Genomic DNA, 18,906 nt, shown 5'->3' with positions numbered 1-18,906 from the left:
GAGTGCATATTAAAGTAGTAAAGTACAAATAATGCTATATGTATTCATTTGTAATTTGTATTAATAACTTTAAAATCCATCACTTATTTAAACAAAATCTGTTGAAATATGTATTTCAGGCCTTTGACTCAGTCTTTATACAAATGTGTTCTTTTAAATTGAATTTCTTTTTTTGTCTGTATTTAGCACTTAATTCAAACCAGGGTGTATTATGAATTTTATTTTATTGTATTTTATTTATTAATTAGCTTTGATCAATGGGAACACCTCTCATTATTCTGTATTTAGTGCATTACCAAATTCAAACCAGGGAGAATTATTTATATATATATATAATTTATATATATATATAAATTTAAATGAACTAGCTTTAATCAATGGAAATGTCTTTTTTAACAAACTCACTGTTAATTTGCATACACTACACAAAAACTTTTTTTTTCTTCTGGTGATATATAAAGTATTATTTAGATATGATATTATTATTATTATTTTTGAGTGCATATTAAGGTAGTATCAAGGTAGTACCTCACTACCAAGTAATGTGATTTTTCATTACGGTATTTGTATTAATTACTTTAAACCCAAAAAAACGGTTGAAATATATATTTTTTCAGGTCTTTGGCATCCTATTTTCATCATACTTAGGGATGCCTTAAATTTAATTTTGCACATTAATTAAGATGGATAGTGTGAGAACTGGGACACAGCCAGAGTGATCACTTGGGCATTCATCTTCTGCCTGTGTTAGGGTGCTATATTTTGCTAAAATGGTTAAATATATGTTAAAAATATATGTTCACTCAAATGCCAAACCTTAAAACCTCAGATTTAGTCACATATTTTTATGTTAAGTTCTGGAAACCACAGCTCACACTTGTTCACTATGAATTTAGCACTATCTTCAGAGCATCTAAATAAAATGCTATTTGTTTATCAAGTGTAAAGTGTGTGGCATAATTTGAAAGTTTGTTTCTGAATTAAATGACCTAGATTGTAATCAAATCGTATTATTTTAATTGGGCAGTATTTTGTTTTAGGCAGTACTTTTTTTACACTGAGAAATTGCTAGTAATGTTACAATTACAAAGAAATGCTAGTAACACACTGAAGTCGAAAAACTGAAATATCTCATAAAACATACTCCAACAATCTTTGAAAAATCATTTTTACAGTGTATATAGTAACTATTCATCACAACACTACATTTATACTTTAAAAAAAACAGGCAGGTGTGTTTGTTTAGAGCTGGAAGTAAGTGTTGGTCAGAGATTTTGCATTGAGATTTAGCTCTATCTCTACTAAAACAATATTACATATTAGACACTAGGACATTAATACTGGCCATAACCACATATCTGAATGCATATTGTCAATTGTCTTTTTCATATGTACAATGTATATAATATTTGTATGCAATGCAGTTTCATTGGTTATATGTTTTTGGTAAGAACTATAGTGCAATGTATAAAATGCATGGATATAATAAATAAAGTAATTTCATAATTCAATGACAATCTCTTTTGTTAATGCAAAATAAAGTGATTCATTTGTACAGGCAGGCATGATTTTCTATAGCTGATCGAATTTTCTCTCCCCTAAGCATAACCTTCACAGAAATCATTTTTGAACACTGTTTGGTTTATGAGAACACAATTGTACACAATTGTTTTAAACCATGTATACAAGCACACACATAAACACACATTAACATACACACACAACTGTGAATTGTTTTTAAATGTGCTTTATAAACTAATTTGAATCATCTTACAAAATTCTTCCCGGGAAAGGGCATATTAAAAAGCAGTAATGTAAAAAAAAAAAAAAAAAGAAGCATTTGGGTCTTATTCATTTCACTGCTTTTCATTTAACTAAATAATTGTAATCGGTTTTGATATGTAGCCTGTGTTTCTCTGTTAAGTCAATTAATTAAAGTCAATCAGAGCGTGTGGGTTTCTGTGAATCTGCATATTAAGTCTGGAGTGAATGGCCATAGGCTTTTTTCATGCATATATTTAATTAAGTAGACACCGCAAAGGCATTTTAGTAAATTTAAAAAATATGGTTTGAGATTACTAGGTTTACATATTCTGCACCCTTGGAGGAACAATTAATTTAAGGAGAATTAGATGTGGTTATATTAACTCAGATGGGTTGATATAATTTAAAAAACAAATTTCATTAATACAAATTTCACTTAATGGTCTCACAGCTGTTCTTCTTCTGAAGTGAGTCATGGTTAAAAAGGTCATCTATTCTGTCTGCATGGAGTAGGATACTTTTCCTCATGCGGATACACAGTCATCTTCACATGGCGATGAACAGGTTTTCAAAGTATGTCTGAGAGAAAACAGCCAAATCACGACCAAAGAGGGACGCTTGAATTGGACCGTCCTTCAAAACCAAAGTGCTTCAAGAAGGATTGTTAATAGAAATATGCATGATTCACTAATCTGGTGTCTCCAACAGCTGGCAATAATGTAAAGGAAGATGCTAGAAGACAAACAAAGCCAGCGGTGGTAAAACTCAATTGTATTATTGTATGTTGGATTTTGTATGAGGTGTTATTGGCCGTATCATACAGGACAGACTGACCTCCCACACATAATTACTCATCTCCTTTCAACACTTGATATTTCTCCCTCACTTTCACAGTTCATTTTCTTCCATCTTCTCCTTTGTACATTTTCAGCTTCTCTCATTTCAGCTCTATGTGATTCACTTTGGCAGATTATAGTTTCTAGAAATTACAATTACAAATTTAATTTTGGTCACTTTTGGTCCTCGTACTATATCAGGTATAATTTATTTTCTCTCATACGCTAAAAATAATGTTTCAGGTATTACGGCACCGTGTATTTTGTAGTTCATAACTGTATAGAGACACACTGAACGTAAAACAATACCACTGAACTGAACGAAACTTGAATATTTTGCTGATTATTGCTGCTGAAAACAGTCAATTATTGTCATGTTTTGGGCTGTATTAATTGGTTGGACTGGGAAAAACATTAAAAGTACTATAGACTGACAAAAGTTATAACAAATCAAGGAGAAGAGTGCAAAAAACCAAGGTGGTCTTGGCCAAGGTGAACCAGCATGACCAGGGCAAGAATCTTAACAACATTCGTGTTTGTTCTTATCATTTCCAGTCAGGTAGGTAAAATATTAGGCTAATATCTTAATTATCACTGCTCGTACATATCTTTACCACATATTAACTTTAGTTTGTCAAAATATTGCACCCTTAAGTCCTTCTCTAAATGATTATCTCAGCTTCTGCACATTTTTTTTGTGGATTAGACAGCATAAATTAGCATTCAACTACGACGTGTGTTACTACAAAAAGATGGCTATTATGACATTAAGTGATGAAACTATGACGCCATGTACTTTTTAAAACATTTTCATATAGTGTATAGTGTTAAATTATCTGTTGTGAAAATCAATAGCTTGATTAGAAACACCAGAGAACAGAAATATAAAGCATCGTTCCAGTCAGGCGAGACTTCTGCGTTCCAGAAAAAGGTAAATACCAACGTGCTGAAATCACTTCAAATACATTCTACAGGTAGTAAAATGACTAATTAAAGTTAATCGAGTTTGACATTTCAGTTCTCAAAGGCTAATTAACATTTACTGACTGTACAATGTTACCCACACAAAGATAAATTATTATATTAATATACACAATATTAAAATAATGAAATATTACCTAAATAATAATAAAAAACACCACATAACTTATTGCAATAACACCATACTTTACAATTCAGTAATTTAAAATTACATGTATTGTTATATTACACCTATAGCCCTGCTACAAAAACACCCAGCTAAAACCAGCCTAGACTGATTGGTTGGTTTTAGCTGATCTTAGGTGGTCAGCAGGCTGGTTTTAGAGGGGTTTTGGCCACTTTCCCAGTCTGGTCAGGCTTGTCTTAGCTGGTCAGGCTAGGAGACCACCAGCTAAAACCAGCTACTTCCAGCTTAAACCAACTAAGACATGTTCATTTATAAGGTAAAAGGAATTAAAAAACAACAACAGGTTTGTGCTATATAAATGTAACAATTCTTTTTCATTTTTCAGTGTGCCAGCGTTTATCTAATATACATTTACACATTTTAAGTCAAAAGTTCCATACATTAAACTTCTTCATTTAGTACTGAATTTGAATTTGCATTTCTAAAAATGACCCTGTTCAAAAGTTTACATACGCTTGATTCTCAATACTGTGTTACCTGAATGATCCACAGCTGTGTGTGTTTTGTGATTAAACTGCCCACGGTTCTTTAGAAAAATTGGTCAGGTCCCACAAATTCTTCGGTTCTTCAGCATTTTTCTATATTTAAACCTTTTCCAACAATGTGTGATTTTGAGATCCATCTTTTCACACTAAGGACAACTGAGAGAATCATGCAACTATTACAGAAGGTTCAAACGCTCACTGATGCTTTAGAAGGAAACACAATGTATTAAGAACCTGAATAAATAAATAAACTTATTTTGCCTTCTAGAGAACATGTAAGTATCTTCTGTAGCTTCTGAAGGGCAGTACTAAATGACAAAAAGATGATATTTAGGCAAAATATCATTCCATTCAAAAGTTTACACTCCTGGCTCTTGATGCATCGTTTTTCCTTCTAAAGCATCAGTGAGCATTTGAACCTTCTGTAATAGTTGCGTATGAGTCCTTCAGTTGTCCTCAGTGTGAAAAGATAGATCTCAAAATCATACAGTCATTGTTGGAAAGCGTTCAAATACACAAAATGCAGAAAAAAAACAAAAAAAAAACAGAATCTGTGGGACCTGAAGGATTATTCTGAATAACAGCGGGCAGTTTATATGAGGGACTTATGAACAACTATCACTAAACAAAAACAACACAGCTGTGGATCATTCAGGTAACAACACAGTATTAAGAATCAAGCGTATGTAAACTTTTGAACGAGATCGTTTTTAAAAATTCAACTATTATTTTCTCTTGTGGATTATATGTAAACATCTTCTGCAAGGTGTATGTAAACTTTTGACTTCAAATGCATATAAAAGCATTGAAATTATATATAAAATTTGTATGTCTTACATTCATATATATAATAACATCTTTCACTGAGATTGTATGTATATACTTGGGTACTTATACTATTATGCTTTACATGTAAGATGCAACTCTTAAGTCTTGCTTGTAATTAAATAACACGGCAAATAATGACTCTCATTGGAATCCTATGTTAAGGACATGGTTTCATCTGATTCCAGGAAAGTGGTCTTAATTGTTTAACGGATAATCTAATGAGTCTGGAGTGTGGATGAAATGAGATGAAGTGGGCAAATCTGCAGTGAATATGGAGTGGTCCTGATGTTCAGCAGGTAAATAGTGTATCTAGGGGTCACTAAAATAAACCTGAATGCTTTTGTTCCTTGTGGCCGCTGCTGCACCATATTTGCGAGGCCAGTTAATAGATCCATTTTGTCCTTGTTTGTGGGTGGGTGAAGTGTGTGTAGATGAGTGTACAATTAGGACATAGATGGTATACAGAAGAGGGAAATTGAGAAAATGGAAGCGAGCTAGAAAATAAAGCTCAGAAACATGATAGCGACAGAGGTGACTCAGCGTTTCCTGTAGCAGGAAGATAAACACTTTGCCAGGCACTTGACGAAAGCGCACTGCTTCCGCTCGAATCCGATCAGAATGGAGACAAAAGCTCACATATGCACAGAAACACACACATAGCACAGTAAAACACACTGCCAAGACGTATGGCTTTTCATAGGCTGGATTTAAAAAAAGCCTCATTTTATATGAGTCACAGCTTTTATAAAAACCATAAATTTTCCATTGTTACACTTACTGTCACACTGTTGGCAAAGAACAATTGACATCTTCCTGGCCACAGCAGTTTCAGATATAGAGCTCTGTTTCTAGAGACTACCTTTAAACAGCAATTAATATCAAACATTATTATTACTATTATTAATTTAGATGATTTAAATTAAAAATAAAATGCAGAATGTAAAAACTAAATGCCTGTATATACAGTTAAAGTCAAAAGATTACATACACCTTGCAGAATCTGCAAAATGTTAATTTTACTAAAATAAGAGGGATCATATAAATTGCATGTTATTTTTTATTCAGTACTGACCTGAATAAGATATTTCACATAAAAGACATTTACATATAGTTCACAGGAGAAAATAATAGTTGAATTTATAAAAATGACCCCTTTCAAAAGTTTACATCCCCTTGATTCTAAATATTGTGTTGTTACCTGAATTATGTGTTTTTTTGTTTGTTTTGTTTAGGGATAATTGTTCATGAGTTCCTTGTTTGTCCTGAACAGTTAAACTGCCCTCTTCTCTTCAGAAAAATCCTGAAGAAAGTCCCACAATTCTTTGGTGTTTCAGCATTTTTGTGTAGTTTAACCCTTTTCATCACTTTTTAAATTAGAAGATCAGGTTAAATTTGACTTATTTTGTCTTCTGGAAAACATGTAAGTATCTTCTGTAGCTTCTGAAGGGCGATACTAAATAAAATTTTTTATATATTTAGGCAAAATATGAAAAATGTACACACCTTCATTCTGTTCAAAAGTTTTCACCCCCTGGCTCTTAATGCATCGTGTTTCCTTCTAGAGCATCAGTGAGTGTTTGAACCTTCTGTAATAGTTGCATATGAGTCTCTCAGTTGTCCTCAGTGAGACAAGATGGATCTCAAAATCATACAGTCATTGCTGGAAAGGGTTCAAATACACAAAAATGCTGAAAAACCAAAGAATCGGTGGGACCTGAAGGTTTTTCTGAAGAACAGAATCAAGTGTATGTTAACTTTTGAACAAGGTCATTTTTATAAATTCAGCTATTATTTTCTCTTGTGCACTATATTTTAAGTAAACGTCTTTTATGTGAAATATCTTATTAAGGTCAGTACTAAATAAAAAAATAACATTCATTTTGTATGATTTGTCTTATTTTGGTAAAATAATGAACATTTTGCAGATTCTGCAAGGTGTATGTAAACATTTGACCTCAACTGTAGTTATTGTGTTGGCTAAAATGTCCACATTTTTCATTCCTATTAAGTAGCACGGCATGATTTTTGGAGTATGCAAATATTAGTACCATGGATTGCATCAAAATATCATGGAAGAATCATCAAAAATCTTCACTACACCATGGTATAATATAATACACTATAATACTTTTAAACGGATGGAGTCATCCTACAAAACATAATAAACCTCAACATCTGATGGTAAAACATGATGAACTGCAAACCCTAAAAGAACAAAATGAAAAAGTAGATAATTTGTGCAAATTTACTCAAGAAGTCTCATCTTCTGAGGAACAGATGCACATATGGTAAACATCATGAGATTCTTGATGAACTTTTGCTAGTCCTCATGAGCTCAGCGTGCATGCATTGGCAGACAGACAGAGAAATCCGAGCATCTCTCGGCTCTTCTTGTCAATTCTCGTGCCCTTCCCATGAGACAGGAAATGAATGCCTACAGCCACAGAAATGTGTGAGTGTGTGTGGAGGAGAGACATCCTCATCACATCTGGAAGTGATCGCTACACCAGCAACTAAAGCACATTGGGTTCTTAAACACTGCCATGCAAAATAAAGCAATAAATCAATCACCAACAGCAAACAGCACTGGCTGAACTATCAGGTAACACTCGCTGTATGATCAGGCAGACAGCATCACCTAGTGGACATTGATGAATAGGAATGCCTAACCTGAAGTAACACTGATCAGTAATCAAATACAATTCACTAACATTTATAAACTGACACAGAGAGACTCCACTGATCGCTTCAGAGATCTGAACATCAGGCAGTCACACACTATGTCTTTCCTGCCCCTTGCTTTTTTTGTTGCCTCTTGTTTATTAATTTATTATTTTGGCTAATTTTATTATGCTAAAATACTACTACTACTCCTACTACTTACAGCAATTTGACTAAATTACAAAATTTAAAATTAAATAATTTATGGAATAAAAATTAAGTTAAATAAATAATTAAATACTAATTTAAATAAGAATAATTATTTTTCACTAATAACAACAACAACAACAACAACAACAACATATATAGTAAAATATTAAAAATAACAATTATTCCTATTAATTATTTTAGCTAATTTATAACATTATTTTATTTAATACATTATTTATATTTTAATTCTAATTATATTCCTAATAATTATAATTAAAGTGGGCTTAACTTACTAACAACAACAACAACAACAACAAATATATTAAAATAGTAAAAATATTAATTATTCCTATTAATTATTTTGGACTAATTCATAATAATATTTTATTAAATACATTATATTTTAATATTATTTCATTATTATTGTTGTTATTGTTTTAAAATGAATATCTAATAAAAAGTAAATTACTCCTAATTCCTAACAATTATTATTCCATAAATCTTGGACTGATTTATGGCAAAACAAATAATAATATTATTATTATTAATATAAAAATACTAACCAATAAATATTAAAACTAATAATTATTCATAATTTTATTCCTAACAAATAAATAAATAAAATAAAATAAAAGTGGGCCTAACTTAATAATACAGTAATAATAATAATAATAATAATAATAATAATAAACTACTACAATTAATTATTTTGGACTAATTCATAATAATATTTTATTCAATATATTACTTATATTTTACTATTATTATTATTTGAAATGAATTTGAAACAAATAAATAGTTACTAATAATTACTCCTAATTATATTCCTAATAAGTATTATTCCATAAAAGTAAAAAAATAAAAACAGGTATTATTATTATTATTATCATAAAAATACAAACCAATAAATATTAAAACTAATAATTATTCATAATTATAATCCTAACAATGATAATAAATAAAAGTGGGCCTAACTTAATAATACAGTAATAATAAAAATAGTAAAAATATCAATCATTACAATAAATTATTTATTTTGGACTAATTCATATATTTTAATGTTTTATTCAGTAGATTATTTATATTTTACTATTATATTATTTTTATTTTAAATGAATAACAAATAAATAGTAAATAATAATTACTCCTAATTATATTCCTAATAATTATTCATAAATGTTGGACTGATTTATAGTAAAAATAAAAACACAATTATTATTATTATTATAATTATTATAAAAATACCAACCTGTATTAAAACTAATAATTATTCCTAATTATATTCCTAATAAATATAATAAATAAAAGTGGGCTTAACTTAATAATACAGTAATAATAATAATAATAATAATAATAATAATAATTACAGTAAAATAGTAAAAATAATTTTGAGACCACTTTCATTCCAATAGGCTAATGCAGTCAACAGTTATTAGCATTTTTGAAAATGTCAAAATTAATAGTTAATGAATGGTTTATTACTCTTGACCAATAGGTGGTGCTGTTACCAAATTGAAGTGGCGTAATCGGTGTGAAGTGACAATGGCACATACAAAGTTTGGTGCAAATATCTTAAAGATTTACAGAGATACAGCTTGAGATGCACTTTGGCATCTTCCCAGCCAATTCGTTTATGCGTTAAATGATAACGGTTTCGATTATTAACACGAAATCCATAACTTTTTGTCAGTATGGTCTGAAGATCATCCGAGTCAAATTTGGTGAAAATCCGACCAACGGTCTAGGAGGAGTTTGAAAAAGTAGGATTTCTACAACAATCAAAATGGCGGACAGGAAGTTCGGCCAATTTTGCCATAATTGGTAGCTATGTTGTCGGCCTGACCCAAGGAATTTTTTGAAACCAGTTTCATTATAATAGGCTAATGCAATCAATAATTATTAGCATTTTTGGGAAATTTAATAATTTAAGGTTAATGAATGGCTTACTACTCTTGACCAATAAGTGGCACTGTTATCAAATTGATGTGGCATACTCAGAGTGAGGTAACAATGGCACATACAAAGTTTAGTGCAAATATGTCAAAGCTTTGCAGAGATACAGCAAATTTGTTGATGCACTAAACGAAAACCGTTTCCTACTGGGCATCGAAACGAAATCAATGATTTTTTGTCAGCACAGTCTGAAGATGACCTGAGCCAAATTTGATGAAAATTGGAGTAACGGTCTAGGGGGAGTATGCACAAGTAGGTTTTCAACATAAATCAAAATGGCCGGACAGGAAGTTATTCCAATTCTGACATAATTGGTATCGATGTTCTCGACATTATCCAAGGAATATATCAAGACCAGTTTCATTACAATAGGCTAATCTAAACAGAAGTTATTAAAATTTTTCTGAATTTCTTTATAACTTTTGACCACAAGGTGGCGCTGCCTCCAAACTTTTTGAGCACTGTCAGGGCATGGTGCTGAAGGTAATACGGGTAATATAGCATTTTACTATAGGTAATATAGGTAATATAGCATTTTACAACAAAATTCAAAATGGCCGACACGCAAAATGGACAACATGGGAAAATTGGATATGGTACGACTTGACATGCTCCTCCAAATCTAATGAGACCAGTTTCAAGATTTTTGGCCAAACCCTTGAGAAGTTATAAGCAAAAATAGCCATTTTTCATAACTCCTGACCACTAGGTGGCACTGTGCCAAAACACTGCATGTAGCCTCAGGTCATGCTTGTTATAACTTACAGCAAGTTTAGTCTCAATACGCCAAACCGTTGTGGAGATACAGCCTCACATCCATTTTTGCATCTTTTTCGTAGAATTTGTTCACGCATTATTTGAGAACGGTGTAACTAAAAATCTTGAATTCCAAAAATTTTTGCCAGCATGGTCTGAAGATGATCTGAGCCAATTTTGGTGAAAATCAGACAAACCGTCTAGGACGAGTTCGAAAAAGTAGGTTTTTCAAACAATTAATTATAGAAAAAAAACTAAACCTTACGAATTTTGAAATTCGGTGTACATTCGACTCGGCCTGAGCCAATGATTAAGAGAAAAAAAGAATTTTGATTCTGTGGCTTACGGTTCAAAAGTTATTAGCAAAAACAAAGTAAAATTTTGGGCAAGTGGTGGCGCTAGAGAGTTTGAGTTAGAGACTCCAAACTTGCTATGGTTAATGTTGAGACTGTCCTCTATCAGTGTGCCAAATTATACAACTTTCCCGCAAGCGGTTCTATGGGCTGCCATAGACTTCCAGAGCGGAAGAAAAAGAACGCTAACGGATACAATAGGTGCCTACGCACCTTCGGAGCTTGGCCCCTAATAATAATAATAAATGTGTCTAAATTTAAAGCAACACATGCTGACTTGAAAAAAAGGAGTCAATCCTTCCATGTATAATCTATTTCCAAATATCTTGATTTTAAAAAGACAGATTAAAGAAAAAGAAAAAAAATATGTACTTATAGCATATAACAAGGGAGATATTAACAAGAGAAGACAACTAAAGGGGTTAAACGAGTCTGACAGAGGGCTGTGCTGATAGTCTTACACAGAGTCAGCATCTTCAGCGCCAGATTCACAGGAACATGGCTGCTTTCCTGAACGCAGATCATGTTTAGTCTCAGACTATAAAAGATTTCACTATGAATAATCACTACTGACAGCCAAAGTTCGTCCAAGACTCTGCCTAATCCGCTTTAGGGAAATTGGCTCCATGTGTTTCAGTTGACCGCTGATCCATCCTGGATTTCATTGTTCAGTGATTACAAAAGACAAAATATATACTGGCTTTCATACAGCAGCAGTTAATCAAAGTCTGACAGCAAATTGTAAACATTTAATTTTATTTTGCACGGAACTAAAACATATCCTGAACGAAATATTCAAAGAGCTCCTTTCTGTTGGAGAACCTCTCATCCCGACATAATGGCAAATAAAAAAGTCAGACTTGGAATTCAGAATGAGTATTATCTTCCTCTGCAGAAGAATCATTCTGAACACGCTCTCATTTCCCGCTGTAATTTTGAAAGGATGAAGGTCACTTATGCAAAGCGGATGGCAGCTCCTTTCTAAGTGAGGGACAAGATGATTACGTTTAACTAAAGCCACCCACAGGCCACAAAAGAAACATTGTGCATTCAGGGTCAGCGTTTTTTTTTTTATGGATTATCTCTGTCTCACACACACCAGTGACATGTCAGCTCACAAAACACGCACGCATACAGATTTCCCCACATTTATGTGTCCTTCTCTCACCCACAGACTTATTCTTTCTCTCTCACTTGTGTTTTTTTTTGTCTCTCACTCATAGTGTGTGTCAACCAAGGGCTGATTTGATGAAGTGTGTTGGGCTGTGACGTCCATAGTGAGATCTGATTGGCTCGCTTGTCTCCTGCAGATGTTCATGATGATCTGTGGTTGGCCGTTCTGAGGGCTGTGTTTATTCCGGCTGGCAGCCACAGGAGGCGCTCTGTTCACGGCCACAGCCGCTCACCTGCTGACCGACATCTGAACCCGCTTTCTGTGGGAAGAGGAAGAGAGATCACTGGAAGTCCAAGCGAACTACAAAACAGAAGGTTTTTTGTTTCTGTTATATTGGTGTATTTTACACAAGGAATCACACACTAAGTGGAGCTTTTTTTGCTTTCTGACTAAAGCTATACGATCCTGAAATGCTAAGGTGATTCTAGGTAATGAAGAGAAACAACATTAAGGATGAGTCTGTGGTTATTTTTGCACTGATTTACAAAGATTAGGAAACTAAGTGTCTCATACACTACCAGCCAAAAGTTTGTAAACAGAAATATTTTTAATGTTTTTTAAGAAGTTTATTCTGCTCACCAAGCCTGCATTTATTTGATTTAAAGTACAGCAATAACAGTAAAATTTTGAAATATTTTCACTATTTAAAATAACTGTTTTCTATTTGAATATATTTTAAAATGTAATTTATTCCTGTGATTTCAAAGCTGAATTTTTAGCATCATTACTCCAGTCACATGACCCTTCAGAAATCATTCTAATATTCTGATTTGCAGCTTAAAAACATTTATTATTATTATTGTTGTTATTTTGAAAACAGCGGAGTACAATTTTTCAAGTTTCTTTAAGGAATAGAAAGTTCACAAGAGCATTTATCTGAAAATTAATTGTAATAAAATTAACAAAAAAAGACTCCAAGCTTTTGAATGGTATAAATAATGTTACAAAAGGTTTTTATTTCAGATAAAAACTGATCTTTTGATCTTTCTATTCATTAAAGAATCCTGAAAAAAAAAAATTTACTCAACTGAACTGTTTTAAATTAATAATAATAATACATTTTTTTCTTAAACAGGTTATTAGAATGATTTCTGAAGGATCATGTGACACTGTAATTATGCTGAAAATGTAGCTTTGATCACAGGAATAAATTACATTGTAAAATATAATAGAAAATATTTTTTTAAATAATAGGTTTGAGCAGAAGAGACTCCATAAAAAAAATTACTGTTCAAAAACTTTTGACTGGTAGTGTGTGTGTATATATATGTATATATGGTCAAAAGTTGTGTGTGTGTCTATATATAAAGTGGAAGTCGTGACGTATTGTCAAGTATGGTGACCCATACTCGAAATTGGCCCTATATAGGGAGGTGGGCTGGTAACCCAAAGGTTGCCGGTTCGATTCCCACACCGGCAGGAATTGAAGGTGGGGATTGTGAATGAACAGCGCTCTTTCCACCTTCAATACCATGACTGAAGTGCCCTTGAGCAAGGCACTGAACCCCCAGTTGCTCCCCAGGCGCTGGAGCTATGGCTGCCCACTGCTCCGGTGTGTATTCACAGTGTGTGTGCGTATATTTGTTCACTTCTCACTGCTGTGTGTGTGTGTACTTGGATGGGTTAAATGCAGAGGGCCAATTTCGAGTATGAGTCACCATACTTGACAATACGTGACCTTTATATATATATACACACACATATACATATTTTTTTTTTTACAATGAAAATCAATAATTTTAACCAGCAAGGATGCATTAAATTAGCCAAAACCTTCTATTCCTCAAAGAATCCTAAAAACACAGTGTCATGGTTTCACTGTTTCAACATCGATAATAATAAATGCTTTCTGAGCACCAAATCAGCATTTTAGATTTCTGAAGGATCATGTAACACTGAAGAGTGGAGGAGTAGCTGCTGACATTTCAGATTTGCCAACACAGGAATAAATTACATTTTAAGATACATTCAAATGAAAAACAGTTATTTAAATAATATTATTGTTTTCCTGAATTTCTGATCAAATAATAGCAGTCTTGGTGAGCATAAAAAACTTCCTTTTAAAAACATTACAAGAATCTCACCAACCCCAAACTTTTACTCTAAAATAAATAAATGCATAGCTCCTTAACTTATTTAATTTACACATTTAAAAGCAAATTATTAAATGGAAATGTGATTTATCATTGGTAATTGTCTTGTTTCACATATATCTTGCCTCACAAGAGAGGCTTTTCACATCAACTGCAACAAAATAAAACAGTTTCAGTCCTGTGCGCTTGGCTTAAAGTGATAGTATACCCAAAAATAAAAATTCTGACCTTCATTCATTGTAAAACACAAATTAAGATATTTTTGAAGAAATCCAAGAACTTTCTGACCCTGCACAGATAGCATCACAACCAACACGTTCAAGGTCCAAAAAGGTAGTAAGGACATTGTTAAAATAGTCAATATGACATCAGTGGTTTAACCATAATTTTATGAAGCTACGAGAATACTTTTTGTGCGTAGTAAACAAAAATAATGACTTTACTCAACAATTCCTTTTCTTCCATGCCAGTCTTCGACACATGTTCTTTAGAGTACCACAACGATGAGTGTGGTGCAGCTGACGCAGGAGCCAGCATTCTGACTGACACGGAAGAGAAGAAATTGTTAAATAAAGCCAATATTTTGGTTTTGTTTACGCACAAAAAAGTATTCTCGTAACATTACAATCGAATTGGTGTTATTTGTTTCTCAAGACCTGTATGGCTCATCATCAGTGAAAAGCAGCAGCATGTGTGAAATAATATGTCGTAAAACATTGAAGGGTCAGGGTTAATAGGGCTATTCAACATCCTGCTGGTTTGTTAATATTAGGGATGCACCGAAATGAAAATTCTTGGCCGAAACCGAAGAAGAGGAAACCAAGGCCGAAAACCGAAACACCGAAAGAATTATGCCAATTATTAGTACCATTGCATTTATGACTATGGCTGTGTACTAATCTTACTAAAATCAAGGCATTGCAATTGCATAAATTAATATTAAAGTTTCAAAGAATAAATCAATTATATTAATTTAAACAATTATTATCAATCAAGTATTATATTATTATTATAACATATACATATATTTTACTGCCTTTGTTTAAATTGTTTAAATTTTTATAACACATTATCTTGTGGATCCATCAGTTCACATTTACAACTCTACGTGTTTCTCTTCCAGCAGGAGGCGCTGTCAGAATGGTACACAAAGCAGCGTAGCAAATGACTTTGAAACGTGCAGCGCTCATATTTCTTCAATGGATAGCCTTTTGAAGTTTCACCGCAATTCTTGTCTTTCAGTCCCCACATTTAAGACCACCTGAAATCATAATTAATCCTTTCTTAACCCCTAATAACACTGCAGTCATCAATGAAAATTAAGAGTTTTATTTAAGTCTTTCAAAAAAACAACCCTTACACAAAATACGTTTATTTTTAGTTTTTCCCACCATGTTCGGGGCACCAGAAAAATATTAGGGGACTAAATTAATATCAGCATATGAAGTATAATCGTCTCTTATTGTGAGAGAATGCACGTCAGATGCTGAAAGCACTGTCAGTTTTTACTTTCACTTTAACATATTGTGCAGTTTTCACGTTGCTTATGTGATATCCATTGGCTCACCTCTATGGTTTAAAACATAAATATGTATAAAAATACAGTATATAGAAAAGACATATCTTTAAAATATTGTGACGTAACACCAACATAAAGCCATTGTTTTTCACTCACTGAAAGCTGCATCTGTCTCGTTCTCTGCTCTCATTACTGCAAGCACGACTGCAGACACACCCCCTCTTGAAATTTCGGCTTTACAAGTTTTGCAAATCACTATCCGTGGGTCTTTCTCAGATATACTGAAATACGTCCACACTGCAGACGTGTTGCTTCAGACAAGCACGAGCAGGCTGCGGTTTCTGTTTGCGTCAACATACTGTTTCGGCCGTGTTGTTTCGGTGATAAAAGTCTTTCGGCCGAAAACCGAAAATGCACTTTTGGGCCATTTTCGGCCAAAAATTTTCGGTGGCCGAATATTCGGTGCATCCCTAGTTATTATCGTCAATATTTGAAGTAAGTGCGTCTGTGCAGTTTCTCTCCACCAAAAAAGTTCAGGCTCAGGATTTTTTTTTTTTGTTTAACCCCTGCTCTTCTCATCGAAGACTTGTGATGTGATACTAAACAGTCTCGTGCTGTCGGTGCTTGTAATGATTTTTGCATCTTTCCCGGACAGTTTTGAATGTTTCCACACTGCCGACATGTTTGCTGCATTAGTGCGCACCTCTATTTGATCACGTCACGTCATTGTTCGGTATAATTTATTCTGCCTTTTCGCTTATTCGGCAGCACACCGAAAGAGCTCTTTTTGCTATTTTCGGCCGAATAATTTCGGTTGCTGAACATTCGGTGCATCCCTGACAATAACAAAAATAAAGTAACAAGAGCTTAAAGTGCTTAAAAAACTGGACTCTTCTGCCAGTTTTTTACACAGGGTGACCAGTGGCTGCGAAATTCTGAATGACAAATCATGTTCTGCTATAAATGTGCACAAACGTATTTTTAAATCGCAGACATGGTCAGTCATAGACAACGGTGTGTCAGCTGTAACAGTTGCTCCCGGCAACGTCGTGGTAAGTTTGTGTGCACAGGCAGCGGCTCTATGACCGGAGTCTAAATCATGACGAGCAACGAAAAGCTTTGGCCCAGTGTTTAATTTTGTTCGGCTTCGGCCAAGAATTTTCATTTCGGTGCATCCCTAGTTATTTTCTAAAAAAATGTACAATTTATACACTTTTTAACCACAAATGCTCGTCTAGCTCTGCCATGTGTACTCTGTGCATTCATGTTCAAGACAGTTAGGGTATGTCGAAAAACTCCCATCTCATTTTCTCCACCAACTTCAAAATCATCCTACATCGCTGGCAAGTGCACGTGCATGGAGGGTCAAACACTCTTTATCAAAAAGTTTGAGGAGAAAATGAGATGGGAATTTTTCGACATACCCTAACTGTTTTGAACCAGAGTGCAGTATGCATGTGCATCGGAGATCTAGACAAAACCAGCAGTTCTTAAAAAGTGTATAAATATATATATATATTTTTTTAAAGAAAATGACCAATTGTTTCTCTAGATAAGACCCTTCTTCCTCAGCTAGGATTGTTTAGAGCACTTTGAAGCTGCATTTAAACTGCATTTTGGAAGTTCAAACTCGTGGGCACCATCGAAGTCCACTATATGGAGAAAATTCATGAAATGTTTTCCTCAAAAAAATAAAAATAAATAAATAAATAAATCTTTACAACTGAAGAAAGAAAGACTGCATTTTTGTTTTGGAAGTGAACTAATACTTGCACAAACAGTTGCCTAGATTCTGTTAGAGCTTCATCACTAGGTGGCACTGTGATATAATTTTCATTACAGCAGAGATCTATGTCAGGGACTATATCTTAAGCTTAATGGTTCTTCTCTGTGCATCCAAAACCACATCACTTACAGAATTACAGAAAGTGAATTTCTTGCATGCTGGTTAATCTTAATATATTACATTTTTCTCCCCCAAAACATACACACACCTGCGTGGGTTTGCGTGAAGGCCTTTTCGGTTGGTTGTCTGGGTGATTAGGAGTCCAGGCCCCCAGGCTCTGATTGGAATAGAAATCCATAGGATACACCTCCTGCCATCCCACCTGCTGCAGCGCTACTGCTGCCTGAAAGAGAGAGGGATTTTTAATTAAAGCCATCAGACTGCAGCATCAAACACAGTAGCTGCAAGCCTGAGGAACAGCGAGAATCTTGAGAAAACAACAAGGCAGGGCTGCCAACAGCTGATGGGTCGATACACACATCAGCGCAATCGGATATCAAGGGAGCTCTAGTCAAACATGGTGCTTCTCGTCTAAGAGGGCGAGTCACCTGACTCTCACACTGCATACGATCTCCCGGACGGCTTTATGTATAACCGAAGCGCAAAGATCTTTCCCGCTGGCGAAATGCACTGAGCGGAGCCTCTGAGTCGAGGTGAGATCCGTGCTGTTCCATGTGACCTACAAATGCAGACGAATACATTAGCGGGCCTCTAGAGGAATGCAGGAGTTCCTCGTGCATGTGGCTACATTACATAAACTCCGGCTGGATCTCACCCGTCAGACTGAGCTGCTTATATGAATAATCAATGCGCCGTGTTCGTCTCCGCCCGTGGGCACGTATACCCACTTTCAAGCGAGACGCGCTGTAACGTACGGCTCTAATACCGCGGGAGAAATGACAAACGCCCCCGCCTCCGGTGAAGGACTGTCTCTCTGCGCTGACAATACTACAATACCTCACAAACAAACGCTTCTTCATAAATCTCTCTTAAATACCCTTCAAAGCCTAATACTACAGTCACTCGCTTTTATTGACTGGAAAAATGACAGTCGAGAAGTTGTTGCCTGAATGTTTGTTTTTCTGTGAAATTTGAGGCTTCTGAAATACAGCAGGCTTTGTATTTAATAATGACTCTTATAAACCCTATAGAAAAGAATTCTAATATTCAGAAGCCAGGACAGACTTACTTACAATTTATTATTAATACTTTAGAATAATAGTTAAAGCCAAAAATAACACAAGTCGAAGTAAATTATGTGAAGACCAAAAAGTACATTTATACATAGACACTACTATTTATTGCAATATATATATATAT

The 18,906-nt window shown here is 34.0% G+C and overlaps 1 protein-coding gene across 1 annotated transcript in view; it reads right to left on the bottom strand.

Annotated features, from left to right (window-relative positions):
- Positions 1-11,753: 11,753 nt before the first annotated feature.
- The window catches only part of dph1 (diphthamide biosynthesis 1), a 108,067-nt gene continuing 100,914 nt past the window's right edge, over positions 11,754-18,906 (bottom strand). The window contains exons 8-9 of the mRNA XM_073817327.1: positions 17,795-17,929; positions 11,754-12,447 (exon numbers count right to left, since the gene is read on the bottom strand). Coding sequence (XP_073673428.1) covers positions 12,367-12,447; positions 17,795-17,929 — 216 coding nt within the window. The 3' untranslated portion in view covers positions 11,754-12,366. The remainder of the gene's footprint in view (positions 12,448-17,794; positions 17,930-18,906) is intronic.

Source organism: Garra rufa, chromosome 14 (assembly GCF_049309525.1).
Source record: "Garra rufa chromosome 14, GarRuf1.0, whole genome shotgun sequence".
NCBI lineage: Eukaryota > Metazoa > Chordata > Actinopteri > Cypriniformes > Cyprinidae > Garra > Garra rufa.
Note: the sequence above shows the minus strand (reverse complement) of the source record. Positions and strands in the feature narration are given on the sequence as shown.